General features: G+C 39.5%; 1 protein-coding gene and 1 pseudogene across 2 annotated transcripts in view; one reads left to right on the top strand and one right to left on the bottom strand.

The window, feature by feature from the left end:
* Positions 1-6308, top strand: part of LOC306992630 (protein adenylyltransferase SelO-like) — a 38982-nt pseudogene extending 32674 nt beyond the window's left edge. The window contains exons 18-19 of the transcript XR_013800730.1: positions 5918-5997; positions 6186-6308. The product of XR_013800730.1 is annotated as a protein adenylyltransferase SelO-like (transcript). The remainder of the gene's footprint in view (positions 1-5917; positions 5998-6185) is intronic.
* A 221-nt stretch (positions 6309-6529) lies between these two features.
* On the bottom strand, positions 6530-8943 carry LOC306992625 (amyloid beta A4 precursor protein-binding family B member 1-interacting protein-like). Its single transcript, XM_079601747.1, has 4 exons — positions 8730-8943; positions 8354-8477; positions 8213-8259; positions 6530-7393 (listed from the first exon to the last, which is right to left on the bottom strand). The coding sequence occupies exons 1-4, from the start codon at positions 8850-8852 to the stop codon at positions 6839-6841; spliced, it is 849 nt and encodes a 282-aa protein (XP_079457873.1). The 5' UTR covers positions 8853-8943; the 3' UTR covers positions 6530-6838.
* Between the last annotated feature and the right edge of the window lie 1145 nt (positions 8944-10088).

Below are 10088 nucleotides of genomic sequence, written 5' to 3'. Positions count from 1 at the left end.
ATGTTGCCAGTGTTTAATGGTTGTTGCCCTTATTGGCAGATGACGTGAGTTTAATCACCAGTCAGGTAAAGGTTTACAGTTAATAACTCCAGTCTTGTGTGCTGATAAACTCTAAACAAACATATTACACGGATTAATACATTTGTAGGAGCCATCGCAGATTATTCATACCCGTTTCCGCCAGTAGAGGGCGGTGTGCGCTGTGTAGTGTATGAAGCTGCAGACTCGGAGCCTGCAGCTACAGTCCCCCACACAGAGTCCCGCATTCTCAGACCCCTCGTTTTCCGAGACAGCACCTCCTATCAAATTGGATCGGATAAACGTGAAGAACTTAAGCCGAAACGTGAGTAGCCTATCTTCAATTTTAATGAAGATAGCCTATCTTCAATTTTATATCTTCTATCGGGGTTAAATGTAACACGGACCTTTTACGTAGTTACTCAGGGTCACGCGGGTTGTGTTTACGATCTTTTTCTCTCGCTGCCAGAAGACGGTCTCCCGTGGATTTGTGAAAAGTTTTGGTAATATTTTGTGAAGATACGGGACAAAGAGTGTTTTGACACCATCTAAGTATTTTTTTTCATCATACGTATTTTTCTGTTTCTGAGTTGTGTGTGTACGTCACCAAATCTAACTTTATATTGCCTTAATCACTGTCTTGTTGGCTAAAACATGGCACCATTTTGAAACATGTCAGCAACTCCTAGCAACTGTTAGCTAGGTTTAAAATATTTTTTACACAGCGGGGTTAGTTGTAGCACAGTGTTACAACTAAGCCGCCAAGTGTTCACAATATTGTAGGCTATGGGATTTGTTTACTATATTGATCACTTGTTTATTTATTAAAAATATTGCCTGTTTTCATATAATAAACACTTTAAAATGTGATTTTAAGCTTGTTTTTATTATTATTACTGTTACTATTAATAATAATAATAATTTTGCATGCAAAACTGTTCAGCCCTTTCCTATATCTCTATCCATGATATTGATCCATAATAGAAGGATGATTGGATGAGGGATGGATGTATGGATATTTATCTATACAGATGTACAAACAATATCAAACTATACAGATAAAATAGTACTGAATTATGTGTGTTACACACAAGTGTTACAACTAACCCCTCTGTCTGTTACAACTAACCCCGCATATGGGGTAAGTTGTAACATTTGCACTTCTGTCACTTTCAGTGCAACTGTACGAAAATGGAAGGTCCTAGAAAAAAACTTTAAGTGTTCATTTGTAGCAGAGATGTGTATGTTTCTTGTGTAAAAAAAAGATTACTCTAACCTAATTATTTTTTAAATAATTGAGCCAAAACCAAAATGCGTTAGGTTGTGCCCCGCTCTCCCCTAGCCTGTTTTTTCGCCTTTCCCCCCGAAAATATTTTGATAGCTAACGTTTGCCTTTAACCTTGGACTTTTTGTAGACAAGCCATTGTAAAAATTGATTAAAATTAGTTGACATTAAAGTAGACCAATTAAATACATTAAGTGTGTTAATATCAAAGAATGTCATCATTAATTATTTAATCAGATTTACCGTTTTACCTTTTTTTTTATCAGACCTTTTTTCCTAAAACTATACATTTTATGAATTAATGCCGGAGTAATTATTTTACTTTATATAATTTATGTAGAATGACAGAGCGATTGCAAAAATAAAGAAAAAAGAAGGAATATTCGCCTACCAGAAAGTAATTATTTTACCTTATGCATTTACATTACATTTTACATTTATTAATTTAGCAGACGCTTTTATCCAAAAAACATTGTAGCAATATAATATCACATAATATTTTTCAGAAGATAGTTCAATCTGTAGGCTAATTGTATCCCTTCCATCAGTAATTTTCTTTCAATTACACCCATGCTCAAAAAATAACTACTGGGTAATTTGTTAGTCAGAGAACAAATTATTTTTTATTTTTTGGCACGGATAACTTTAAATAAAACGAGACCGTACTATCTGAGAACGCGGGACTCTGTGTGCGGGTGTTATACTATTTCCCGAACAGCAGGAGGCGCTGTCTCGAAAAACGAGGGGTCTGGCTGCGGGACTGTAGCTGCAGGCTCTGAGTCTGCAGCTTCATAATATTGTAGTGAAAGCGGGTGTTCGAGACAGGCGTGCAGATCAGGTCACCTGTCGATCAGTCAGTAATAAAACATGTAAGCGTTCATCAGCCTATTCTTCCACATCTCACTTAAATAGAATCGTATTTAATAGGCTACTCTAAACCACTTCTACATTCCTCCTCCTCTTCACATCCACTAAATAAACTTAACTAGCCTACTTAACTAAATAAACTCCACTATGGACCTCACAATATTGACCATGAGGCTCCTTGTTTAGCTCCAGTCTTCTACTATACACATTTTGTTGTGTATAGTTTCAAATAGGACCTACGTGTTACCACAAACTCTGTTTGCAATACATTTAAATACCTTTTTATATTTCTTCAACAAATGAAATAAAACTGGCACTGGTGTTTGTTCCTTGACTAAAAGCAAATTGTTCTCCCACCACATCCTATTCATTATAATCTTATTTCTATAGGTTTCTTGAAGGAAAACATAATTCATTATCTCAAAGTATTCTAAACCTATCGTCTGTCCATGTATTTAACAAACCTATTCTCAAACACTCCATATAGTAACTCCATGAACTCAGAGGATAGAGACCGAAACGAACCAAGTGTGTAAAATTAAGTGTATTTTAATCATTATACTTTTTATCTACAACTGATGCTTTATTCGTACATACTTTCTTTTGAAATTGTCTTTAGCCAAAACCATTTTTTGTTTGTTTGTTTAAAAAAGCATTGTGTGCCGTGTTTGGTTTCTTCCTATTTCTGATTACTACAATGGACAGCATGCATCTGTATCCCACTCTTAACCCGAATTAGTTGACTTTACTAGAAAATTGCAAAGAAACCTGTTGCCTTAAACCATTTAAGTTTCTACACAAGGTGAAACTAAAGAGATCAAGCATAACACATTAAGTGGATGCAGACAAATCAAGTTTACATTTAGTCTTTACTTAAAATTATTAGTTTACTTTTTTGGAGTGTACGTTGTATGAATTAACTATTTCATATGTTATATTTATATAATTTCTTATACTACTGTATATAATTTGAGATTTATTGTAATAAATGCATTCTGTCACATAAATTGGAAGAAAATTAAACCATTCATTTCAATGTTCCAATGTTTTTTTGACCCGACAAAAACGGGTAACACTTCAATGTAATAAACTTGTCAACCAAAAGACAAGAAAAAATAAGCATTGAAACTGCTTGCAAGTCCAAACAGAATGCACATAGCTTTTAGCACGGTTTGTCCATCATAACTTCTTCCTCAATGATGCTAGGTTGAGACGGAGAGAAGACGAGAGCACAATACCTTCATGCTCAATGAGGAGGATTATAATGTCCAGATGGCAGAATGAGTCATCGTCATCAGAGTCCCAACATAAGAGCACAATCATGTGCAACGAGTCACACAATCAACGAGTTGTGTAAATCGTGGAACAGACCACGTTCTTCTCGCGTGTCCAACCTCCCTGTTTTAAATTATAGTAACATCCTGGGGGTGCGAGAGAGTACGGTTATGGGATGATGCCTCGGGTGGAACAGCTGCTTGCCACCTATTTATCCCCCGAATCCGCACCATCCCTGAAAACCCCGGTGCTGCCCACTAAACCCTGTAGGGATACATCATCTTTAGTGGGCAGGGCTTATATAGTCTGCACACTATGCAGGACTTCAACCGTACCAGGCCGACCTTCTAAAGGGTATTGATGAGGGCGAGGGTCCAACTCCTAAAGACATTGCAGAGTTGAGAAAGTTGAGTTGAGTTGAGTTGAGTTGCTGCACACTTGTCTCCCCGAGTCACCAAGGAAACGGCCCGTGCCACCGGCCGTTCCATGGCGGCGATGGTGGTCTCGGAGAGACACTCATGGTTAAATTTATCGTGCATCAAGGAGAAAGACAGGGCTTTCCTCCTTGATGCCCCGATTTCGCCTTCTGGCCTGTTCGGCGACGCCGTAAACACCTTCGTTGACAGGTTTCAGGAGGCGAAGAAACAGTCTGCAGCCTTCAAACAATACTTCCCTCACCGCTCCAAATCCAAGAAGTCTGCCCCCAGTGGGCAGCCACAGCCATCCACCAGCTCCTCCGCCTATAGACAGGTGCAAAAAGAGAGTGTCTCGTCTAGAGCCCCCCACGGTGAACAGGATAAAGCTAGGCCAAGCCATTACTGTCAAACACTTTCAGAGAGTGTTAGGACTCATGGCAGCAGCGTCCAACATCATTCCATTCGGCCTGCTGCACATGAGGGCCCTGCAGTGGTGGTTGAACACCAAGGGGTTCTCCCCAAAGGGGAACCCATTCCACATGATCAGGGATACGCGCAGATGCCTTCGTTCCCTATCTATGTGGAAGAAAGCTTGGTTTCTGTCCCAAGGTCCCGTGTTGAGAGCGTCATGTCACCAGAAAGCCGTTTCGACAGACGCCTCCCTCATGGGCAGGGGCCACGGTCATGGGCAGGTGCCTTATGACAGGCCTATGGCAGGACCATCATTCCTCCTGGCACATAAATTGCCTGGAAATGTTGGCGGTGTCCCGAGCTCTGAGGAGCTTCCTGCCAGACCTCAAAGGTCAGCATGTCCTTGTGAGGTCAGACAATATGTCAGTGGTGGCCTATATAAACCATCAAGGGGGTCTGAGGTTTCGCCCTTTGTGCAGACTGGCGCATCAGATCCTCCTGTGGTCCCAAGGGAAACTGTTGTCTCTCAGAGCAACATACATCCCGGGGAATCAGAATCAGGGTGCAGAAATCCTGTCGAGGCAGGGGAATGTAGGCTCCACCCCGAGGTGGTGGGGTCAATATGTCAGAGGTTCGGCCCAGTGGAAGTGGATCTATTTGTGTCTCGAGAGACGACCCACTGTCCACTGTGGTTCTCCCTCACACATCCAGCCCCGCTGGGGTTGGATTCCATGCATTTCCCCTGATCGCTCTGATCCCGGGGGTTCTAGAGAGGGTCCGTCACGACGGGATCAGTCTACTGTTGGTAGCCCTATTGTGGCCGGCCCGAATATGGTTCTCCGACATAATATTGCTCCTGGACGGCCCTCAGTGGGAGATTCCCATCAGGAGGGACCTGCTGACACAGACAGAGGGCTCAATATTTCACCCTCGGCCAGAGTTATGGAAACTGTGGGTCTGGCCCCTGAGGGGGCACAGTACCAAGAGGCTGGCCTGTCAGCAGGAGTAGTGGAGACCGTACTCAGCTCTAGAGCTCCCTCCACGAGGAAATTGTACGGCCCTAAAGTGGAATGTTTTCACCACATAGTGTAGAGAGCGTGAGGTGGACCCAGTTAACTGCCCAGTGGCTTCAGTGCTGGAGTTCCTCCAAGATCGCTTCTCGGATGGTCTTACCACGTCTACACTCAAGGTGTACGTGGCTGCCATTGTGGCTTTCTACGCTCCTCTGGGTGATGGGCCTCTGGGTAGGCAGCAGACGCAACACCAATCAAGATTGGCTTAGATTCATTCATGCTTCAGAGGCGCTACGCTGAGGGGCGTTCCCCCAAAGTGTCATTCGACGCAGTTCTCGTTCCCTTTCTCAGGGAACAAGGGTTACAGTCGTAACCCGAGACGATTTGCTGCTCAAGAAACATTTGAAAACTTTATATTTTTGTGGAAACCCTGATACATGAAACATGAAATAGAAATATTTTGTAATATAAGTGTCTTTATTGTCCCTTTTAATGCATCCTTGCTGAATAATATTATAATATATATATATATATTTTTTTACTTACTGACCGTACATTTTTAAACGCTAGTGTACCGGTATGTTTTACAAGTGTTATGTTGTATTGTTATTTGTAATTTTTCTATTGTTCAGGAGTAAACCCACGGTATGTGTTGAGGAACTGGATGGCTGAATCTGCTATCAGAAAAGCAGAGAAAAATGACTTTTCAGAGGTATTATTACATGTGATGTCAAACTAATATGCTGTCATGATCATGCTTATCATATATCTTAGAGTATTTGCTTTAATATATTACTGTGGAATGAAGACTTGACAATTATACATACAATGTAACATCTTCAGACAGACCATTATGGCTTGTCTTTTTCTTAGGTGACAGTATTTTTTATGTATTTCTAGGTGGCACTGTTGCAGAAGACTTTAATGGAGCCGTTTATGGAGCAGGAAGAGGCAGAGAGAGCCGGATATGCCAGTAAACCTCCATCCTGGGCTCAGCAGCTGAGGGTCAGCTGTTCTTCCTAACTCAGGGTTGAATGAAAATCACAAATTTCAGCATCATTTGAACCAAAAATAGTTTATGACATTGTAATCACACTTCCTAATGGATGATCTGATTGGAGGATGTATAGTTCAACGCTATATATGTACATATATGCTCGTTATATAATATGAACAATGGACATGGATGTCTTTTGTAAAATTTTTGTTTCTGCATTTCTACAAAGTGCAAAAAACTTGCATCATGCATCTCGTTTACTCTTGTTTAACAATTAGGCATGCCAAAATCTGTTAAACAGTTAACTTTGCAAAACCTTATTTATTATGACATTCCATTAGCAATGATGATATAGCATATTTGTAATACATATAATCTGATTATGTGCGTAAGTACAAAGTATTTACATATTTTAGTCTGGTGGTGTAATACAAGCATATTGAACATCAAAAGAATTAAAGATGTGTGTCAATGTCACGCCAAGAACGGTTGTTTGGCGGTCAGTTCCTCAGTCCAACTACAAAAACACGTCAATTATCTCTATCTGTCTTCAAGATCATTGTTGACTGCGCTTTTTCAGCATCGCTGTCATCAGTTCTGACATGAGTTCGCCACCTGGGGGCGCTGTTTGTTGAGGTGTAGTTCTCTTTGGTGGAGCTGGAGGCATTTTTCTGACGGAGCCGGATGGGTGGGCAGCCGGTGCAGGAGCTGGTGGTGGAGGCGGGGGTGGAGGAGGAGGTGGTGGAGCTCCACCTGCAGATGCAAAGTTTTGGGGACCAGGAGGAGGAGGTGGAAGGGAGGTGATGGGGTCTGGAGGTGGTGGGGGGAGCGAGTCTCCCCCGTAAGGTGCAAAACTAGGAGGCGGTGGAGGAAGAAAGTCAGGGGGCAGCTCGGCCTCTTCTGGAGGAGGTGGTGGTGGAGGCAGGTCATCCATGGGTGGAGGTGGGAAGGAGGATTGTGGGAATCGAGGTGGAGGAGGAAACTTGTTGACTTTGGCTGTGCTGGCAGGAGGAGCGGGGGGAGGAGGAGGCAACATGGGGTCGGGTGGTGGAGGAGGCAGGGTTTCCATTGAAGGCGGAGGTGGTGGGAAAGATGTTTGGTTGCCAGGACCCTTCAAAAACAAAAACAAAAGTAGCATTCAGGTGCATTTCAAATTAATTATGAAATTACAAGGGGATTAAAACAACTCTAAAAGAACCGTCACCCTTTGTGAAAAGTATTGTGCTTAATTGTGTGCTTTAAATCTTTAAAGTATATTTTAAAATATTTTTAGATTACATATTAATTAAATAAAAGGCAAATATATGTGTATTTAAAGACAGTGCACTTTCATGACTGTTTCTTAACAGAGTTAAGTACAATTTTAAAAAGTGTACTTTGCAATCATGACAAATAAACAGTTAAACTTTTATTTATAATGCATTTTTAAATTATGGTTTAGTAATCCTTTGCAGTACACTTATTTTGATGTGTTGACAAACATGAGCACATGTAAATTTGATTATAATTTTAACTGTAGTGTGTTATTCGTTAATACATTTAATGGTAATATATTTTAAATGTACCAATTGGCAACTTCATCATGGCAAATGTGTAATTAAATATTGAAAACATGACAAGTTTCAATAGAAATGATATATGTATATTTTAGTTTCCTATAAATGCTTTTCAGTACATTCGGCAGTACATTTTATTACAGTACACTACATATTTAATAGAAAATGGAATTATGAAATGTTATAAAAAATATGTACTTAAGTGTGTCAATACATTTAAACTATATTTTATTTAATTGCAATTAACATGCAGTTAAGTGTCTGAAAACATTACATTCAGGCCACACTTCAGTATGGTCCATGAACTTATATTATTTATCGTATTATATTATGGTGTTGTTCATTATTAAGGCAACTGATAGATTTAGAGGTACCTTGGTGTCCTTTGGAAGCTGAGGAGCGTGTCCATTCGCAGCTTTGGCTGAAAGATAGACACAAAAATGTAATCCAAATCCTTTTATATATCAAGATCTATGATACATTTTATAACAATCTATTTAGCTGATTATCTCTACCTTTAGGTGTAGGGGAGGGTGTGGATGCGCTGGAGGAGGCCTGGATAGTGCGGTTAGCCCAGGTCGCAGTGCCGGCTGCTTTCCTCACAGCGGCTTTGTAGTTTTCATATAACTGCTTACCATACTATGAAAAAAACATGACAAAACAAGACCGTTAATGAGGTAGAAGAACTAATTTTTGTATTATTATTATTTTTTGACAAAGTGGACGGCTCACAATAGGATCCAACACAATACAGCTACAATTTACAGTAAACTTTTTTTTATTGTAAACTATAATTTATAATGCCAATTTGTGCTGTAAAAAGTTAAACTTAGTGTCTCATACAATCATTATCTATTTTGGTTTTTGGTGTGTGGCCTGGTTTCTGCTCACCTTTGCAATACGTATCCCAGTCACCCACAGAGTCATGGTCACCTCATCATCACAACACAGATACTTGATGTATTGGGATTCTTTTTGAATTTGAGGATGCTGAAAGCAGATCACAGTGACCATATGAACATGACATAAACCTGATATACACACCTGAGAAGGCCAAGATAATAACGCTTCATTTAGTTGTATCCCCTATTGTTTCTCCTGTCATTCCCTATAGATTTGTAGAACCATTCATTTTTCAGGGGTTGAATCTTTAATCAATGTTTTTTGTTGTTTTTAAAACAACAAAGGGTTGGGTAACAACTTACTAGGGTATTCAAGGACAGTTGGTGAAATAAACATTGTTTTGATTACATATTCTATTGAGCTGCAGTTGCATGATAGCAGAGACAGTGGATGGCACACTAATATCACAAGATGATTGCCAATGTGTAACCCGTGTCGTGGCAAGTGTGTTACCCTCACCCTCCTCAGTAAAAGACACAGAGGGGCGTGAAAGAAGACACTGCTTCAATCTATGGACCAGCGATCAGAAGACCATAATTCGCTCAAGAGACTGTGTTAGCAGCAAAGAAGCACAGGGACACACTGTTTAAGTTGGAAAAAACTGCAATTTGTATTTAAAAGGAATAACAAGCAATTAAAACGAAAGAAAATGTTCAAAAAAGCAATAAAATTAAACTCAACACATCAACAAAAGAAAATAAACGAGAAATGAATAAACTCTTATTTATATCCTAATTATCTTTCCTAATTAGTCTTATTTTTATCTACTATAATTTATACGGTCTATTTAGTTTTAAATCTAATTTTACCTAACTAACTTATTTTGGTATAATTAAGATATCTGGTTTCTTTAGTTATTTGAGTTATTCCTAATTTGGCTTATTTATATTAAGAATACTTTTCTCTTTTGGTCTGATTTAAAATGTAACTCTTTTCAATTTCAACCTTTCAAATTACCTTTCAGTTCCCTCTTATTACCCAAAAATAGAAATTATGAACTCTCAATCAATAATTCAAAAGAAATAAATCACAATATAAATTGAAACAAAATAACAAAAAATAAGGAAAATAAATCAGTGTCAAATTATCTCAGTGTTCACAGAAATCTCAATGTGATTGCCAGCTGCGGCTAGCATAATGGCTAAAAGCGGACTCTCCTTGCTTTGAGTGAACCCTTGGTATTTCTAGTTGATGTGATCCTAATGATCTGAGTGATCTGTTGGGTTTATATTCACAAATTTATACCACTCGTCCGCACTGTTAAACGCCGTTAGGCTATAATTGTCGTTAAATACCGTTTACTTGACGTCATTTGGTCTAAAGGAGTACGCCTATCTATCCTTTTCA

This window comes from Phoxinus phoxinus, assembly GCF_949152265.1.
Source record: "Phoxinus phoxinus genome assembly, chromosome: 24".
Classification (NCBI taxonomy): domain Eukaryota; kingdom Metazoa; phylum Chordata; class Actinopteri; order Cypriniformes; family Leuciscidae; genus Phoxinus; species Phoxinus phoxinus.
The sequence above is the reverse complement of the archived record's forward strand: the minus strand, read 5'-3'. Positions and strand labels throughout refer to the sequence as shown.